Source organism: Triplophysa dalaica, chromosome 21 (assembly GCF_015846415.1).
Source record: "Triplophysa dalaica isolate WHDGS20190420 chromosome 21, ASM1584641v1, whole genome shotgun sequence".
Lineage (NCBI taxonomy): Eukaryota > Metazoa > Chordata > Actinopteri > Cypriniformes > Nemacheilidae > Triplophysa > Triplophysa dalaica.
In genome coordinates, this window is record NC_079562.1 from 14,370,721 (window position 1) to 14,391,103 (window position 20,383).

At 37.7% G+C, this 20,383-nt stretch overlaps 2 protein-coding genes across 3 annotated transcripts; one reads left to right on the top strand and one right to left on the bottom strand.

Moving 5' to 3' along the window:
- Positions 1-3,377: 3,377 nt before the first annotated feature.
- Positions 3,378-14,745, bottom strand: ushbp1 (Usher syndrome 1C binding protein 1). Of its 2 annotated transcripts, XM_056735308.1 has the most exons (13): positions 14,594-14,745; positions 12,625-12,743; positions 12,410-12,558; positions 11,157-11,320; positions 10,867-11,076; positions 10,475-10,695; positions 9,103-9,243; positions 8,682-8,936; positions 7,483-7,711; positions 7,184-7,342; positions 6,566-6,663; positions 6,362-6,484; positions 3,379-4,873 (listed from the first exon to the last, which is right to left on the bottom strand). In XM_056735308.1, the coding sequence occupies exons 1-13, from the start codon at positions 14,600-14,602 to the stop codon at positions 4,708-4,710; spliced, it is 2,043 nt and encodes a 680-aa protein (XP_056591286.1). In that variant the 5' UTR covers positions 14,603-14,745; the 3' UTR covers positions 3,379-4,707. The 2 variants fall into 2 exon arrangements, with proteins under 2 accessions (XP_056591287.1, XP_056591286.1); XM_056735309.1 differs by lacking the exons at positions 12,410-12,558; positions 14,594-14,745 and having other exon boundaries at positions 3,378-4,873; positions 12,625-12,745.
- Positions 14,746-15,475: 730 nt separating this feature from the next.
- On the top strand, positions 15,476-18,755 carry babam1 (BRISC and BRCA1 A complex member 1). The gene is made up of 9 exons (XM_056734916.1): positions 15,476-15,611; positions 16,036-16,443; positions 16,553-16,611; positions 16,701-16,821; positions 16,908-16,986; positions 17,096-17,120; positions 17,213-17,342; positions 17,908-17,994; positions 18,075-18,755. The coding sequence occupies exons 2-9, from the start codon at positions 16,042-16,044 to the stop codon at positions 18,273-18,275; spliced, it is 1,104 nt and encodes a 367-aa protein (XP_056590894.1). The 5' UTR covers positions 15,476-15,611; positions 16,036-16,041; the 3' UTR covers positions 18,276-18,755.
- Positions 18,756-20,383: the final 1,628 nt, after the last annotated feature.

Consider the following 20,383-nt stretch of genomic DNA (forward strand, 5'->3'; position numbering starts at 1 on the left):
TTTGGCTTGAAAAGTAACATGTCGTGTCGTTGATTTGTAAAGATTATCTTGATTGACAAAACATGTAAACGTGAAAAAACTATGTTAATAACAGATTTTATTTTTGCGATCTTCAAAAAGTCTATGGGAAAAACTGCATAGGCTTTCGGTCGAGGGAACCTCTGCAGCGTTATCTTCCGGGTTGGCCTACAAAAACACGTCATCACTGAGGCTCCCTGTCTTCTTGAATGTAATTGTGACTGATAAAAATAAAGAGAAGATTTACTCTACGTGTTATGTCTTTCTACATATTGATCTGTGCTAAAAGTCTTCAAACATCCCCAACAAACTCACGCATGCCCTCACAATGAAACATAACTGTGAACTCCAGTGCCCTGAGCTGCAAAAGAGCAACCCTTGAGCAATAACGTTTTCCTCCGGGAAGAAAGAAAACAAAGCATGCTGGGTCATTTGGTCGGGGTCAAAGCTCTTGTTTATCTGAATAGCACTGTGTTTTTCTGCGAAGTACTAAGTGTGAGAGGTGAAGAGTGAAGGAGGGAGGGTCCGAGGTAACAGCATAGGAAGGCCGAAATGAAGAGCATAAGCAGAAAGAGAACATTGATGTACATAAGAAAAAAGAGCGTCGTCCAGTCACCATCCGCTCATGTTGTCTGTGTGGAAGCGTATTTAAATGTGACATGATGTTTGGGGTAAATGAGATGACCTTAACCTCACGGGTCAGAGCCCTGCTGTGTGTGCGTGTGCTTTTCAAGCGGGGGCGGGGCCTTAATATCCCATTTACTATGCTTGTGATTGACAGCTCCTGTTTTGCGAGTTTTTTCCCAGGCGTTTGAGAATGCTCTGGCTCTCAATACAATTTATACACGACAGACGCTGTCACACCCTTGTCTTTAACATTTCCTTTTCACGCATTACCAATATTGAATTTTTTCTTTTGGTTGACTTGTGTTATATCTGTTTGTGAACTTGTTAGGCACAAATGAATATTAGTGTAATGAATATAGTGTAATAATGTAGATTTATCCTCACAACCCGGAGCGGATATGAAGAATGCATGGATGGATGACTTAATATATCACTCAATGTTACAAATGGAGAAAAGGGGTTTTATACTTGTTTTTAACATTTTATGACATCACACAACACAAGTCTTCAAGATTTCTTCAAGAAAATATGTTGTGTATACCCCTACACACCTCTACACCATTATGCTTTGTTTTTATATGTTGGTTGCCAGGGTGTTGCTAGGTTGTTGCTAAGGCGTTCTGGGTTGTTTCTTGCTCACACAATGGAGCACTCTGTAGTTTCTACAATATTTTGGTCCCAAGATCTTTAAGATCCTGGTTCATCCCTCTTTTGTTGGAAGTCAGGTCTGCTTTTATCCATTTTTGTGACCATCCTCCTCAACAGATCACAAGATTTGAGGCATCATTCATGTCCATAGCATCCCTTACAAAAAAGTGTACTTTTAGTTAATTTAATTAGGTATAACTTAAATAAATTATATTTTATGTAGACTTAAGTATATTTTGTAAGTATACAAAAATCAGTGTACTAGTAGAATGCACTATAGTACACCATTTCAATACTACTTGGGACAAAATCGGAGTTTATTAAAGTACTTTTGTGTATACTTTTAAGTGTAACAGTAGTACAGGAGTTTAGAGTACAACTATACAGCAATCAAGCACAGATTTACAGTAAATTTACCAGTTGAATACATTTTTAGTTTATGAAAGTACAACTTCGCCTTCACCAGAATTCTGATCACCGCCACTGTAAAGCGCTCCCTATTTCCCTCAGTGGGTGACTGGTCTCACAAGCGAAACAAGTTACTTACCTGCTCTCCAAGTTTGATACAAGCTGTCTTCTCGTCGTCGTTCTAGTCCGTCACGTCTTCACCCACCACCCTAACCCATCATCCACGATCTCCTGTAACACAAGGACAGTATTATTATACAGTTTATCCAGTCATCAGTCAATGCATGTTCATACTTACCTGTTTACTTGCCTGTCTGTGTCAATAAACATTGTTTAAAGTTCTTACCCATCGTCTGCCTAGTGTTTGAGTATTATAAATATTAATAGTACGCATTATTTTGTACTTAATATACCAAAAAAAGTTTGAAGTACTTCTCAAGATCTAAAATGTAATGAGTACATTTTGAGACATCAACTATATTTTTGGTATTTAGGAGACCAAAATAAACGTGTGACAATAAAGCACAGTAAGTAGGCCTACATTATGGAAGTGTACTTAAATATATTTGAATTATTTATTGATTATTTTTTACCTAGGTACTTTTCTGTCAGTACATATAAGCATATTTCAGAGATGTACATGAAAAGGTGACTGACGGTATAGTTATTTTATGGTTACTTTAGTTTAGAAGAACAACACTACAACACTTTTTTGTGAAGGATACTGGACAGGTTACATACCAGAATTTAATCTTTGGTTTAGGGGCTTGTTAAAATCTCAGAAATGTGCAAAAGAGCATAAATGAGCACAACTACATGTAAGTAATAGTTTTGCCGTTGTATACAAGTATCAAATATTTTCAAAAGATTTGTCAAGATAAACAAGCACTTAGTGATGGGTTTATTCAGTACAGCACTATTGAGGATCCAAAACATAATCATTATCTTTAGCCACACCGGTCACTAAAACTCTGATCTTCCCCAGCAGGCATGTTGAGGACAGAGTCCTGTGTTCATCGTGACCCTGTGACCCCCTTCATTCAACCGCTGCTACAACAGAGAGCAAATCCTTTAACCCCGGGGGTGTGACACTCAACCTTTACCGCAGCTGCAGTCAGCTGGCCCGGGCGGCGCTGAAAGATGAAGATCAGTGAAAAGAGAAGACAAACGGGCGAGTCAGGCTTCTCTGACCCCTCTCTCTATTGTGCATCTCTCCCTTCCCCCCGTTTCTACTGTGAGAGCGACAGAGGGGCAGATCTTCAAGAGTGATGCGGTCTGGGAGAAGACACACAAGCAGCGGCACACACTGACCCAGATTCTGTGATCTGCTTTTCTCTGAGACTCTCAAGGAAACCGCTTTTAAATGAAAATGATTATGCAGCTGCTTTGATCGTAAAGGGAGAATGGACAGAGGAGGGAGGGGTGGTGATCTCAATCAACGTGACTGTGAATTGAGCTCTGGAAAGCTTGAACTGGGTTTTTATTCTGTGCACGTTCTTCTTATTGGCAGTTTTTAATACAATAAACTACCAGTCAACATGTGTTTCATTACAACATCAATGAAACATATAAAAGAGCTTTTGTTTATAAAAACATTTTTGCACATATGTAGAAAATGACTTAGAAGACCATTTACAACTATGAAATTGTTGCCTTGGATACATTTTAAGCACTTGTGTATTAACGTCATATGACCCAAGGCTGCAAAATTTTGCAAAACTTTTTTTATTTTAATCTTGGTTGTTGAACATTGTTTGATATTAAATGCTTTGAAAAGGGATGCTAAATTTAAAACAGTCAACATTTGTTTCATTACAACATCAATGAAATTTATAAAAGAGCTTTTGTTTATTAAAACGTTTTTGCACATACGTAGAAATGACATAGAAAAACATTTACAACTACGTCACAAATGCATATAGGTTTTAATGGCATTGATAAAGCTACAACCAAAACTTTTTTCATACAAGTTACTGAGTTGAGATGAAGGGTACAATTTTGCAGGAAATGTCAGTTCGACTTCATTTGACCTCAACCCAGGTATACATATAGTACGTAAGCTGCAATTACATGTCTCAGACAGAGATGGCGATATAGAGAAATGAAAAAATGTTTTGGGAGAGTTCAGAAGCAAAAGCCTCCAAGTGCAATTTTGAAATTTTCCTCTAAAATTCTTGTTTTTTCTATACAATTTTTTTTACAGATTTTCATATATAATTTCCGAAAACCTGTATTTGACATATATATATATATATATATATATATATATTTCACTTATTTTTTAAATCTGTCAAAAGCTGTCAAATTACAGCAAAAGGCTGCAAATTTACAGGAAAAACATCTAATTTTATATGGGAAAAAATATTTTTACAGTATATTTCTGGCGCCCTCAGCAGCCGGAAAAAAAATTATATTTTATGTTTTTTTTACTGTGCATTTTTGAGACACGGTCTGTCAAATTACAGAAAAGACCGCAAATTTAAAAGAAAAACGGGAAAAACTATGTAATTTCAGAGAAATACAGTTGTTTGAATATTTCTGTTTTTACAAGAGTTTTTTTACAGTGCGGGCTTCTTTTTTAAGTTCAGTGATTTCACTTTGATGGCAATGAATACGTCATTTTTGCCATTAAAGTGAAATAACTTTTAATATTAACATCGGAGCCTGATAAGAATCTCTTTAGAAGAATATGTCAAATGACTCTTTTGTATCTGGAGTCTACAAGAGTTATTATGCAGTTAGAGCGCAATAAACACAATTTACAGTACAGTTGTCAGAATTAAAAGCTAGTGTCAAATATTTTATTTTATTGTGACCTAAGCCGGCAATTTAAGAGGTATCAGTACAGACATGCATGTTGTTTTATGACTGAAATAGTAACACCATTGTGATCCCTAAAGGAACTGTGTTGCAGATTTATCAAAGGCATTTGCATATTGCTTTAATAACAACGTTTCAAAACAATAAAAAGTGTCTATATTTTCTGCGCGGTATCTGGAGAGTTTTTTACAGAACCGTTTCTTCTCTTCTCCACTTCATAGCCTGCAGAGTTGCGCTCAACTCGACTTCTTGGGCCACGTGACGTTCGCTCATGACCGTGATTTGCTTCTCCAGGTGCCATAGCTGCTCCTGGTGCTTCTTACGAGAACTCCTGTAGGTGCCTAAGATCTTACTGCAGAGAGAAATATTTGTGAGCATTCTGACCTTTCACAGGGAGCTGTGAAATTGTAGCCTTGGATACATTTTAAGCACTTGTGCACTAACATCACGTGACCCAAGGCTGCAAAATTTTGCAATAAAAAAATGTTTTTTAATCTTGGTTGTTGAACATTGTTTGATATAACTGCTTTGAGATGGGATGCTAAAAAACGTATTAAAATATTATTTTAAATATGAATATTTTATATTGATTAACATATGTCCTTGTAAATCAAGGGTCAAGTCAAGCACGATGCATTCTGGGATGTAGTAGTAGGTGATTTAGGTATTCCACACTCCTTCAGAAAAGTTACATACTATTCACTGTAAGAGTAGTATACAGAGGTAGATTGTACTTAAAAAATGTCCACAACTACTATATTTTACTGCTGTTTGTTAATGTGCTGATCAGTGCTCAAATTGAACCAGGTCTTATGGGGGAGTCTCATAAGACTTTTTTTTTGGTGGGGGTCAGTCTCGCGATATACAATTTATACAAAATACACAATATATTTGATTTGAATATGCATAACTATATACTATTATATTAAAAACAGGCTGACATAGAAGAACAGAATTCTTTCACTGTCCTGCGCTTAGCTGTCTTTAGACGTGGGGCGGGAGGTTTCAAATTTAAAGAGACATGACAACTAGCCCATAAATAAACTTAATTTAAAAGATTGTAAATAATTAATTCACAAAATTGACCATATCCATCGCATGAATTTAATCACATTTGTCATTATAATTTTTACTCAAGTATATATATCTGAGGGACCCCCAAAGTCTGTTTTTTTACTTCTTATGGGGGTCCCTAATGCCCTATGGGGGGTCCCGGATCCTTCCAGTCCCCCTTCAATTCGAGCACTGGTGCTGATCATGTGACTTTAAATTGTTATTGGGTGATCATGGGAGGGTTGGGGGTAAGGGACACAGCTACGGCCGTAAGGGATGCAAAATCTTGCCATACAATAAATTACATTAGCTAAGGCCTACTTACCCCAACCCTAAACCTAACCTGAAAAAAGTAATTCATTGTTGTAAGCGAGACAAAAATATATGAGGTAGCTGTATCCCTTCTAGCCATAACCTCTTGGTAGATGTTAAAAGACCGTTCGCGCGCTCCTGACCCCGAATTAATTTTTGTTTGACTAGTTTCTAATATTATTTATATTGTATTTTATTTATGTTAATATTCATTTGTGTTATTATTTTAATAATTGTATTAAATAAACGATTTGTTGAATTTTGTTGTATGTTCATTTTATGAAAATAAACAATTTATTATTTATATTATTATTTATAATTATATAAACAATGTGTAGCCTACTGGAAGTTAAGTTGTGGTTTACCAAAGTGTGCATGCGCAGTAACGTTTATGTGGTTAAGATGAAACGGTAACAGTCACGTGACATTTGTTGATAGTTATTATCCTGCTGTAATCAGCCATGTGATTGTGTACTTGTATCGTAGTGTTAGTCGTGCGATCTCATCTCTGTTGATCCTCCTCTGGTTGGTGCTGTCTGTGAGCGTTGAGTCCAGAGATTCACGTAAAGCTGCCACCCTCTTCTTCAACGTCTGCTCCCTGATAGACATTCATGGGTTTAGATTTCACAAATGAATAAATAGACACGACTCATGTGTTTACAGTGTTCTCCTTTCTTACCTTTGCAGCGCTGCATGTATCTCTCGTAATATAGATTGATTGCGAGGGCCTGGTATCCCACTTTCACTGCTCAGTTTTACTCGATTTTCAACCATTCTCTACAACAGAGGAGTCATGTCACCATTCTCACATTGAGTTATCACTGTCAGTGGGACTTTATATCGTATAACTGTATTTTAGAGAATTGATGTATCTGTAACACCTAAGATAACCAGACATCAAGTCATCATTGAATGGGATGCTGCACTAAAGAGAGAAAACATTTTTCCATAATTTCCTCACTTTCCAGTATAACCTCTATGACCTTTCTTTTTTCATTTGATTTCTCACTAAACACCTGTTACCTTGATAAGTGCTATGTTATCGTTACATGAAGGCAAAGCGATGATGTCACACAATGTTAACCCAGAGGTGAACACTGTACCCTGATTTTACTGCAAACATAACCGGAAATCCTAAATTGTCAGGATTACTGACCTTAATGTAAAGAGAATAAAGTGAAGACACGCAGATATTTTGCATTTATGTGGCAAACATGACTGACTGGATTCTGGTGTGCTGTTTTATCAAATCTGGCCATGAATAAATCGACGGTGGGGGCAGGACCAATATAAACACCTGTTGGGTGGCTCTCCTCTCGCCCAGCTCCTCTCTCAGACTCTCCAACATCAGAGCTTCAGCGGGCTCTTGGTCCTTCTGGACCATCAGCGTCAGCTCCAAACACCTCCTGCCTTTCTCTAGGAGTCTGAGGTTCCCACGTAGCTCTGACATCTCCTCCTGAGCCATATAAGATTGTGTGGTTAAACTTAAATATTGACAGAATTAAAGCGTAACAGGTTATGCTTTTTTATCATAAATACTACACTAATATTATATACAAATGTAAAAGGGATTCGGATTGTGTCACGAGCGCCCACCCTGACGGTCACCAGCTCATACGACAGTGCAGCTTTCTCCTCTTTGGTGCTTTTGGAAAGCGAACCGGCACGACTTCTGACCCCCGCGAGCGTGCCAGTGTCAGGGCTGATTTTGCCCTCGCCCGCCTTGCCCTGCTGTGGGATACACACAGCCGCCCTGTCCTGCTTCAGCCGGGAGATCCTCTGCAGAATAACACCAGTCTTATCTTCAAACTCTTCCTCTGACAGGCTGGAGAGAGACAGAGAGGCTTTTCAGCTCTAAAGTGACGTCCGGTTTATTATCAGAACTGAATAAGTGGATTGATTGGATTGGTTTGGGAAGGTTATTTCATGTTAGGTCTTTGTAATTAATCTAATTAGGCCTTTCGAATAAGATTAAGGGTTTGTACAGCATCCTAATTTCCGGTTAAAAACGTGCCCAGATTCAGGGATGGATTACTGACTGGGCCAATGGGGCCAGTGCCCAGGGGCCCCTGACTACCACAAGCCCGAGGGGGCCCTGGACTTCAAGGTTGCGTCATCAAGTTTGGTACAGAAAACCCAACAACAATGAAAACAAATGTGTATTAATATATGGATGTTTAATATATGGGTCCCATAGCCTATACAAGGCCTTTGTGGATACCCTGTAAAAAAATTAAATGATCCTCAAATCATGGCAAAATATGTTTTTATGTTATCTTTCATTTATTAGACTAAATTAAATTAATTAATTAAATTACAGAACATTTAAATAGCATTTTCTGAATCTTAAACTTGATGAATTGATGTTTATGGTGAGAAATATTTTTTTATTTATGTGATGCGTTAAATACGTGTATATTCGACAGTTAATAAAAGACGTGTGTTTCATTACGCCTTAATTTGGTCCATTGTTGATTTTTCTCTGTGTAGCTACTATTAGATTTCAATAAACCCTCTACAGTTTATTTTTTAGCGTAGCGCAAGCATTTAACGCAGAGTGAGAACGGTTTTAATATTCATTATCATCTTATCTTTCACTTTCTATAACAGTGCGCAGCTAAAGGAAAGAACTGAAAAATTCTGGAGGGGGGCCCTTGGAGGTAACTGGCCCCGGGGCCCTGTAAAGTCATAATCGGTCCCTGCCCAGATTATGCACTATTTGTAGTCGCCAGACCACAAGTCAGTAATATCTGATGCCTGAGTGAGTCGAAGCAGGAAGTTTTTGATGCACCTACCTATTTGGTGTTGGCTCAGCGGTGACCTCTGGTGCACAAGAGGATTCTCTTCCATCCGAGTTCTTACCCGGTGACTTTAAGGGGTCAGATGGAGGTCCACTGAATGCTTCTGTACAAGAAAAGCGTTCGGTGTGTGAGCCCGCGTGCAAATGTGCACAGGAAGCTGTATCACAGAGACTTGGGGCACCCGAGTTCTGTTGTTGTTTGGCCACGTACAGGGAAAGCAGGTCACTGCAAGCCTCTTCACACTCCTCGCTGTCAATCACAGAGCCATTATCAGCATTCCACATACACACATACTTCATGCCTGTCTGAAAAGCTCAAGGTGTAACAGCATAAGACTGAAATTTCAATGGTTAGTAAGGTCACGGACTGGGATCATATGACTGAGTTGATAATATATCAATGAACTGTAACACACCAGTAGGCTAGAGCCATGTGTAGAGCTGAGCTGTCTGCCTCCTGACGGCTGAGACTCATACTCAACTGCTCCGATTCTCCTTTCCTCCTGACCAGAGCGGCATTCAGACATTCATTTCGACCTTTCAGACGCTCCAAACACCTTCTCATACAAAACAAACCTGTCAGAAGTGATTCCAGCTTTACCGTACACAATAGTTAACATATTTACTATACCAGTTAAAGAGACAGTTCACCCCAAAATTTTAATTCTTCCAAATATTTTCTCTGTGTTCATCAGAACAAAGAAATGTATGCAGAACTCGAAGGTGAGTAAATGTTGACCTAATTTTTATTTTTGGGTGAAGCATCCCTTTTCTATATACATTTAACTAACATATTAAATAATATCACGTTCCAACAACAATATTAATCATATTAATAACAAATAATCATATTATAAATATGTCACCTTCCCTATATTATATTCACTTTTTGTTTGCTTATACTTTCCTAGAGCAGCTGTGCAAATTGTTTTTTAATTTAAAGATATACTTTGATCAGGGGTCTGTCGAAACATTTCGGACCAAGGACTGCTTTGATCAAAAAAGAAAAGAAAAAAAACATCCACATCAATACTATATAACATTGCATTAAATCATCCAGAGATGTTATAGAATTGCATATTTTGTAATAAACCTCGAGTATATAATCAATGACCCACAGAGACAGAAATCTCCTGAAGCCTGAAACACCCTTCAGGCAAATTCAATACATTCTGCATTATTAAATATTTATGAAATTAATTAATATATAACATTTTAATTGTCAATATTTATAGACCACTTTGCAAAATGTAAACACAGGTCCGGTTTTATTATTGATTTATTGTAAATTGTTTACATACAGTATAAAATTCAATCTTACATTTTTTTATCGGTTTTAAATATTCAGTTTGGCGTATTTTGTTAAAAACATTTTTGAAACGTAGTGAAACAAGTTCTTCTGGACCTGCTTTCATCCAAAGAGGTCTATAAAAGTGTAAAATGGGTTTACCGCTTTAGGTGGAATTTGGGGTTTCCATTTGACTGTGGATTTACATCTCAGATATATCAGAAACAGGGTGGGTATAGGAGGGTAATAGATCAGGGGTTCTCAACCGTTTTGATGCCAGTGGGGGTCCCCATTGTATTCAACAATACAAAAAACTCACAATTTCCACCCAATAAAATTAAATGGTAAAGCATTTCTTTATTATAAAAATGTCCAAATAATAAACATCCTGATTTAATTTTAATGTCTATAATTTAAATGATTAGTCATTTTGAGTCCCCCTGGAAGTCAGCTGGGGCCTCCCTGTTGAGAACCACTGATGTAAAGAATAGATCTCTCACCTCTGTAGCCTGTCAATCTCAGACTGTAGCACAGAATCAACGGTGCAGGGGGACAGAGGAGAGTCTGGGGTGGACACAGAGCGCTTCCGGGGCAACAGAGGAGATCCAGGGTACGATGGTGAGGAGAAGCAGGGGCTCGGGGTTCGACTGGAGGACAGTGATGGGCTTAGAGGAGGTGAACGACTCACTCCACACAGCCATTTCTGCTTAAGATTCACTGCCTGACAAAAGATTGAAGGTGAAGAGAGCAGGTAAAAACACAGATCTGTCATATGTAACAAAAAGTTTGGTTATTTCGCTTATGCTTAATAAAAGTTTGATAGTAGTATAGCAAATGTAAAGAAATGCTACCGGTCAACATCATAAAATAACATTTATAGATAATCCTCAACCTTTTCCTGTAGCCACTTCTTTTCGTCCTCAATATCCGCCAGAGTTCTTTCAGCACCCTTAAGCTCTTCCTGACGGCTCTTCATGGAGGCGTTGAGGTCTCGGTTCTGTTTGTACAGTGAGAGAATCTCCCGCTGATACTGACGTCTCTCATCAGGGGGCAGAGCAGAGGGGTACGAGATCCCCAGATCACTCTCCATCTCCTCCAGCACCTGGAGCACATTCAGGAGGTTTAGATGTGGAGCAGTACATACAGTATCATGAACTATAGCGTGGGTGATGACATCAGCACCTGTGTGGCATGAACCCAGGTCTCTCTAGCAGCAGATAGATGATTGGCCTGGATTCTCTCAGCATTGTGAGTCTGGAGTTTGAACATCTTCCTCCCCTGACCACTAGAGGTCTCAAGAGCAAAAAGAACCTTCTGCAGGTCGTGCCAAAGCTCACTGCTGCCCCCTGTGGAAACATTTATGTTTTCAGTTTTTTAATCATTTCTTTTTCATTCTTAAAATTTACAGAAAATTTGTTTTAGCTATCTTAATTGCATATTGTGTTAAGCTGCTTTTGAACACTTTGAACAGAACGACAGAAATAAATATAAAAATAATATTTGTTTTTGTAAAGAAGAGTTTTAGTATGCCATAAAAATAGAAAATATATTGAAATAGTAAGCAAAACAGTTTTTTCGACAAGAAACATTTCAAATAGTACTATGTAATATTGTTGTCACGTGACCTCATCCCATTGTAGTTTTTTATCTTGAAAATTAATTATTAAGCGTGTTTATTTATTATTAAATTTAGTTTTTAAAGTTGTTAATAAAATGCAAAAATGGGTTTATATTTGAGTTATTGTAGTTTTGTTTTTTGTTTTATTTCGTTTTATTAATATTTTAAACAAGTTTTTAGTTTTTAAGTTAATTTTAGTTACATTTTTTTCATTTTATTATTTATTTATTTATTTATTATGTTGCAATATAAGATAAATTCTTTTTTATTTCAGTTTCTGTTTATTCTCATAATTTTAGTTCTATAAAACTTATTTTAGTTTTCTGGGGCAACATTTCAAGTTTTCATTAAGTTTAAGTTTTTCCAATCTTTTTTAGGGGGAATATTTTATTTGATCTCAATGAACAGAAAAGTTTTGAAAGTTTTTAGTTTAGTAATATAATATATGTAGTAATATATACATATTTGCAGTATGGTCAATTAATGAGACAAAGAAGATAATGAAATAAGGAAACTATAACACAAGTAAAACAAAAAAACAGATGTAGCTTTTGGTTCTTTTGATAAACTGGAAACTGAAATGCATTTATTGCTACAAAGAAACTCACTATTGATTTAGAAATACTGCACCTTTACATTTAAGAGTCATAATGATGTGTCCAGTAAAAGGGGATGCTATTTTAAAGTTTAATATGCAGCTTTGAGTGGAGAAACAAAAGTCTGGAATGGGATCAATAGTGCAGTAAATAGCAGCCTGTCTGTTTTGATGCAGTGTTTACTATGATTGATGATGAGACATTGTACAGACATGACATGCCTTCTGAGGTCTTGTGGTTTTTCTCGGTCTCAGTCTGTAGAGATGTGCCACCAGCATCCACCACTGTAAGACTGCATGCTGAAGAACTCAAGCCCTGCTGAATAACACTCTCACTGACCTGTGTTGGAGTCTCAGATGTTTGCATTTCTCTATAAAAACACGTGCATTAGATCACAAGAAACAGGTGACCTGTTATGGTAAGGGGCAGGTATTACCGTGGTATTTGCAAGGAGTTCATCTTTCTGTTGAGGTCAGAGATAATCTGCAGTAATGTGTTCACCTCCGTCTCACACTGTGCAAGTTCACAGTCTGCAGACATCAGACCGTCCGATCCCTGTTGAGTACATGTAACTTGTGAGAATATGAAGTAAATGGGCAAAAACTGTTTTTTTAAAGAACACTGAGGTCATATGGGTTGACCCTATAGTGAATTTACATTGCTTTTACCCCTTTTACAGTGCATCCATGGTATTACTTTTTTATCAAAATGGGAGCAAACTTTTGTGTTGCTATTGCAATGGTCTGCCAACCCTTATAGCACACATACATCTGGCTTACGTCTATTTGATGTCTGCATTTACATCTGCAAGACATCTACAATACATAGTTTGCTCATCTGCAATACATCTCAGAGATGTCTGCTGTCAGAGTTTATATAGGCATCTAGAAGATGTCTGTAAGATGTGTATGATTTAGAATGGATGTAAAGCTGCTCTTTCTAAGATGTTTAGCAGATGTTTTTATGCAGCAGATCTCCAGATCTTTAGCAGATGTATTACAGACGTCTCCGAGACGTATTGCAGATGAGCAAACTATGTATTTCAGATGTCTTCCAGACTGAAATGCAGACGTCAAAAAGACGTAAACCAGATGGATTCTGCTATTTTAGAGTTAAACAACAGGAATACACAAGAGAACTACACACCATTTAAAAATGGTGGGGTTTTTTCAACCCAAAAAAGTGGTTCTTGGCTCAAAATCATAGGGGAACCACTTTCAGTGCTATATAGTACCATATCTTGGTGCTTTAGTGGTTCTTCAGCGGTTATTTGAGATGACTAAGTTGCTACAGTATATATAACCGCGTAAGAACCATACAGGGGCTTTACAGGTTCATTTATGGAAGCAGGGCTGTATGGTTCTATATAGCACCTCAGTCATCCCAAAGAACTGCTGAAGAACCGCTGAAGAACCACTGAAGCACCAAGATATGGTTCAATAGCACTTAAAGTGGTTCCCTGATTAGGAGCCAAGAACCACTTTTCAAGCTATAAAGCACCATTTATAGCCATATTATAAAGCGGTCAGTTCTGATCCTTGATTCTGATTGGCTGAGCGAAGTTCTAAGCCATTATAAAAATACCCTGATATAATGGCTGACCGTTAGCCTATAATGCATTGTAACCCACAGCTTCTTGGGACATATTGCTTTATTAGCACCATGGACTAAACCAAGTGTTGGGTTGAAGCATGCCAGTATTTCTTAGACTAACAATTCTTATCTTCCACTTACAATTCACATCTATGCTTTATTTTATTTTCAACATATATGTTTTTTCAAATGTGTTGTTTGAAAGCATGATTATGCCCTTTTTTTCAAATCCCATTTATGTCGACATGACATTAACTAATGCGGTGACCATCTGCGAGCATGTTTTAAGTGCCCAATTCTTTGGACATTGAACATTATAACAAACCCACGAAGAAGCCGTACAGTATAAACATGACATGTTGTTGTTTTCCACATCACTCTTTTGTTCTCAGTGGAGGAAACAGACACATCCTGCACTTCCTGCTCTGTTACATGATGTAGCTCAATGTGAGAAAAGAAACCTTTCTCCTTAGTTTTAAGATAGAATTGTAATTTGACTTTAAATTAATTTCTTAGAAATCTCTGACATTGTTTTTGTTTCAAACCGATGAATGTTTCACATGGTTTATACAAGTGACCTCATATAGATGAAAGCCCACTCATTTCTTTTAAAACAATAGTGCATATAGTGGAGTTAGTAGAGTTCTGGTAAATTAAATATATGGACAATTACACAAGCTAGTACTCCACAAACTTATCTAAATCCAAAAATATAGTTAACAAGGTCAACAGTTATTGTATTTTGCATCATGTTGTACAATACATTTTCGTGTGGTGTGTAATGTGTCATAATCTGAGAGAAAGAAACTCACCTCAGTCATTTTTCTGATTTTGCTGGAAACTTGTTGTTTGTCTCTTTAAAATAAGGTGAAGATGAAGGAAAGCTCCAGGCTTTTGAACAGTGTTCGCTGTACAGCTGAAAGAGTTTCAGTGTGCTGGATCGAGTGTGTCTCTGTCTCCACCTCTGCTCAGTAAGCATGTGAGATATAGCACAGCACGTACAGATGAAACACACTGCCACTATTGTGTTAAACCTGCTTTCTGATATAATAATTCCTCAGTTCATTCACACCCGTTCTCTTTGTTTTATATTTCTTGTTTGAGTTTCATTTGACACCTTTGGTTGATAACATAAGGAATCTTCTAAATGTCTTGTATTGTTTTGTAAGTTTGATACAAAGAATACAAATAAGTAAATAGCAGAATCCTCCTTTTAAAATAATGTTTTGTATTCATCAAAAATAAGCTGTTTAAATCAAGTTACATACTAAATGACTTTCCACATGAGCATTGTGGCTGATGTGTGATCGTGCATACATCATAAGTTAATTACGTTTTACTTAAATACGTCACAAGTAAAACAAATGGCAACTAGACTATAATACAAATACGAATAAATGTCTTATGAAGCGAAACAATAGAAACATTTGAGAAAACATTTAATATTTCGAGCTTATTCAGGAGAAATGAATTTGAAGTTATATTTGTATTTTATGTTCTCACAAACATGGTTCAGTTCACAAGACACACATTTTGGAACCTTTAAATGTATGGTGGATATTTAAAAACGTTATGTTTCATGGAGACAAAAAGAGCACATGTAAAATTTGGGTGAAGTCTTCCTTCAAGTTTCCTGGATGTAGTCTAACGCAGAATTGAAGCGTCAGTTTCTTTCCGGTCCACTAGAGGCGCAACTCATCACAGACTCTCCTCAACACTCGATCCTCGCTGTCACTGAAAGAAGATAATCAGGAAGTGCTGGAAAAAATTGTTGGACAAGTAAATAAGATCGTAGTTTTTCTAATAAATATATTTTCTGTTTAATGTTTGGTAAGTTCATCGTTTTTTTTATTGTACTCGTGCTGACTGTATACGTCACATGTTTATCAAAGCAGTTAATATTGAGAAATCGCGATTATTTGTTGTTTTACACCACAATATTGTAAATGTATTTTAAGCATTAGATTGTATGATAGCACTCTATGTATAACGTTAGTCGTATTTCGACCTTAATATAACATGTGGTCAGTGCTTTTACTTTATGTGCTTTTATCGAAATAACTGATCTGAGGTTGTTCTCTCTTCAGTCGTAAAATATTATATTTCTATGTATTTGCCAAAAAGCAATATGATAATAGTATGTATCATAATAACCGGTTTAATGTACATTGTTCCTCCAAATGTATCTTACTGTTTGTGACTCTAGTGAGCTTTTAAGATCTGACTGTGACAGTATCATGTGTGATGTTGTCAGGTTGTCATGGAGATCCCTGAACCCGGTCAGGCTGACGGAGAGGAGCGGATGGTTGACCTGAGACCCAGGACCCGATCCAACCCGGAGGGTGCTGAGGACCGGCGCAGCAGCAATGGCAGCTTGAGCAACGTTCTGCCATCCCCTCCACAGCCGGCTGTGGGCAGTCGGGTAGAAGGGGAGGGAGAAGCGGCCAGCTCTGATAGCCCCCCGACTACTGCCCCTACAATCACAGCTGCTGCACCTGCTCCCGTTGCTGCGGCTTCAAACCCAGCGAGCGGCATGTCAGCGATGGCATCCGGGACGAAAGAAAGACCTAAACCCCCGCAGCCCTCCTCCCTGTCCACCCAGATCCCTCCGTCTGCAGAGTTACACCTGCGTGCACCACGGGTCAACTGCCCGGAGAAAGTGGTGTGTCTGTCTGTCGATTAATATGACATAGTGTTTGTATACGACAACAAAATGTGGTGGAGTTTTTGTTGAAGTCTTACAAGTTCGTCTTGTAATGTCTCCTAAACAGATAATTTGTTTGGACCTCTCAGAGGAGATGTCGCTTCAAAAACTAGAGTCCTTTAATGGGTAACTTTGCATTTTTTTAATGCTAAAATTGCACATGAAGTTGACAGATTGTTTTGTAAACGTTTATTTTGTAAATGATTCAATTTCAGGTCCAAGACAAACGCTTTAAATATTTCCCAGAAGATGGTCGAGATGTTTGTAAGAACTAAACACAAGATAGACAAAAGGCACGAGTTCGCTCTGGTGGTGGTGAATGATGATGCCATGTGGGTGAGTGGATGAAACATCAGGCCGTCTTGGTTTTGGGTCACATTGTCATGTTGTAGTTTATCAGCGATTCCTTCTCTCTTACACAGTTATCGGGGTTCACCTCTGACCCGCGTGAGCTGTGCAGCTGCCTGTACGACCTAGAAACCAATGTCTGCGAGTCTTTCAGTATCCTTATTATCAAGGATTGACTAACTTTATAGTCTTTATACCGGTTGATCTATTCCAAATTTGTGAATTTGTCAAAAACGTTCGCTTTCTTAACTGTTACCTGTAGACCTGGAAGATCTCCTTAATGTAATGTGAGTATGTTTTCTCTTTTGCATGTGTTTAAATCCGATGTGACTCCTACAAATGTGAGATTCCAAATTGGTTATCTAATATCTTCATATAGTTTGCAGAAACTTGAACTTCCTCAGATGGAGAACGTTCAGACCATTCCGCCTCCCTTTGTAGTCCGAACTCTCCTTATTTTTAGCCGACATGCAGGAATGCTTCAGTTTAACCCCTCTGATGCCATCAAAGTAAGTTATTACTTACATATCATCAAACCTTGTATCTCCATATTTCATTTTTTGGTCAAACACTGCACATATTTCTGAGAATTTAGCAAATATTTAACCAATAAAAAGAAAAAAAAGAGCTCAACTTAGATAAGAGAGCTGCTGTTATAGATGGCAGACAGATTTCTAGATTTAGTGTAATGTGTAATTTTTTGGAGGATCTTTCGACAGAAATGCAACAGAATATGTGTAACTATGTCTTCAGAGGTGTATAAAGACCATACATAAGGATTTATCACCTTAGAATGAGCTATTTCTATCTACATACACCGCGGGTCCCCTTACTTCTACAGTAGCCCTAAACAGACAAACTTCTCTACAGAGAGTGGTTTATAAATAAATTATCTCCTTCAGCCAAAAAGCGAATGCGTGACAACATCTTAATTCTGTGTAAGCCTCCGTAGTGCTTCGAAAGGGAGAGGTGGAGAGAGCTGTTGGTTGCAGTTTGCAACCTCACCACTAGATGTCACTAAATTTCATACACTGGCCCTTAACTTTATGTTCATTTTGTTCACTTTCTCTCCAGAAAATGCTGCAGTCTCCTTATTTTTTCTTTGATCTTGTTTATCTTCATAATGGGACTGAAGAGCAGACAGAAGACACTAGCTGGAAGGTCATTAAGCGTCCCACAGTTATCTCTCATAAACTGCATTGAAATAGTAAGGCTCTAAAGCTCTGTTTCTGTAATTTCAGGATGCGTATGCGTCTTTCAGCGAGTTGGACTCTAAGGGGATGTGTTATCAGTTTGAGGTGTCACTGTGTGGTCCTGCCATCGAGCTGCACAATTGCATGGCCAAACTTCTGTGCCATCCGCTGCAGAGACCCTTCCAGAGCCACGCCTCCTACAGCCTGCTGGAGGACGACGACACGCAGGAGACGGAGGCCACGGTGTGACGTCACCAGTGTTTTGACATAACAGACCGCTCAAAAAGTACTTGCAACTGGAGTAATGAACAGACAATGAAGAAGTGATCTATGAACAAGTGCACACGTGCATTTCTATACTGGCAATGTGCTTTTCATTAGCATTGTAGCTCAAAACCCTGCTGTGCAATTGTTGACTATTACTGTTGTATTAAGTTCTGTTGTAATAATTTTTCAGCATTCTGCTACTCTAACTATCTCATTTCTTGTTATATTTTTACCGATGAGCTTTACCGGTATGCTTCATGGACCTGTAACCTAATGTGCGTATGGTGAGGGTCAACAGCATCTTGTAAATTCTGTTTGTTTGCTCCTGGTAAATACATTTTATGTAAATTAATTCTTTATTATACTCAACATTTTGATGGTTGCAGTCTAACAAGTATAAATAGGCATAAAGCTGCGTGTAAAAATAATGGGATGAGATATAAAAAAGCATTTGAAATTTGATTTGAATGTATTTTTTGTATTACGTAATTGAAGTTCTTATTGAATGTTGCAATTTGTTTAGAATAACGTGATCTATAGACTGACATCAGAAATATATTTTTAAAAGAATTATGGTTAATTTATTGTGAGTGCTAAGGATATGATATCTATATCTGCGTAATTTCTAGAAATGAAACATTTCATCTGCAGAACACTAAAGATATTTTGAAGAATGTTGGACATAAACAACATTCACCCCCATCGACATCTATTGTATGAACACAAAACCACTGAGACAATTCTCTAAATATTATATATGGTCATATGCCGGTTATGAGAGACAGGAGTGAATCTATTTTTGAGATCTCTTTAAATACACAAATGCAAAAATAACATTGCATGTGCTTAAGTGTCAGTAAAATCCACAAGAGGTCACAAGAGGACAGTTTGTTAAAGCAGTCACTGTTTGCAATGAATCCCCGTAACAATTGTGATAATGTACCTATGACATTATTAACTTGAACTTTATTTGTGATTTCTTCATAATTCTATGTTTTGATTCTTGTTTTAACACAAACTCTTGTAACCTGTGATACAGTATCCTGCTGTTCAGCACCACCAGAGTTCACAGATAATAGTCGGAAGGCTTCATTCAGGTCACTCCTTTACTGTGTTAATAATCATTAACGTTTTTCAGTCTGGAACCTCCTTGATTCTGGGAAGTACTTTTGTTCGAGATTGTAAACAGAGTTGGAAGAAATCCAACAAAATTGTTTTTAAAATTCTCAGAAAGACACCGAGCATCCATCTATTCTTTGAACCCTTCAGGATTTGGGAGGGCCCATTTAAGCATCTCAGATTCACCTTACAAACGAATGTCCGTTGAATGCTTTAACTTTTCTTTCTCTGAAATACAAATAGTTCCAAAATGATTATAATTTATTCAATATGTCATTCCAAGCACGTATGACTTCCATTCTTCTGCAGAACACGATAGAAGATATTTTGAAGAATGTTGATAACCAAATCAACATTGAACCCCATTGACTTCCATTGTATGTACACAAAACCACGGAGACATTTCTCAAAACATATTCTTTTGTGCAAACAGTCATATACAGATTTTGAATGACATACCAAAATTTTAGTTTTAAGGTGAACTATCCCTTAAGCATCCATTCCCCTTTAATGTTTGGCAAAAAGGTGGGACATTTTGCAAAACATGATGCAGACCTGAGTAAATTTGACAAATCTTTTGCGTCCTCCGCGTTTTGCCAATTCAGCTTCCTGCTTTTGTCTTAAAGCTCATATGCATTTCGCGAGCGGATTCTGCTAGAAAGTTTCAATCATTTTCAAATACCCCCATAAATTCAACTTTCCGCTGTGGTTGGCTTGGCAAGTGGACAATGGCCTGCAGGAAAACCCCTGACTTTCTTTATGGTCTCTCTTCACACTCTACCAGACACGACTGAGGCACGAGCGTCATCGCCGGCCCGGGATCAAACATGCTGCCGGCCCCTGGACTTCTGGGAGTGTTTGTTATTCATTCCTTCGTGGAGGATGACGGGTCACCATTGTTGTTCCTCTGATTCTAGCGATAGTCTCTGCAGGAAACAATGTCAAATAGGTTGTTTTGATCATGTGTGTTT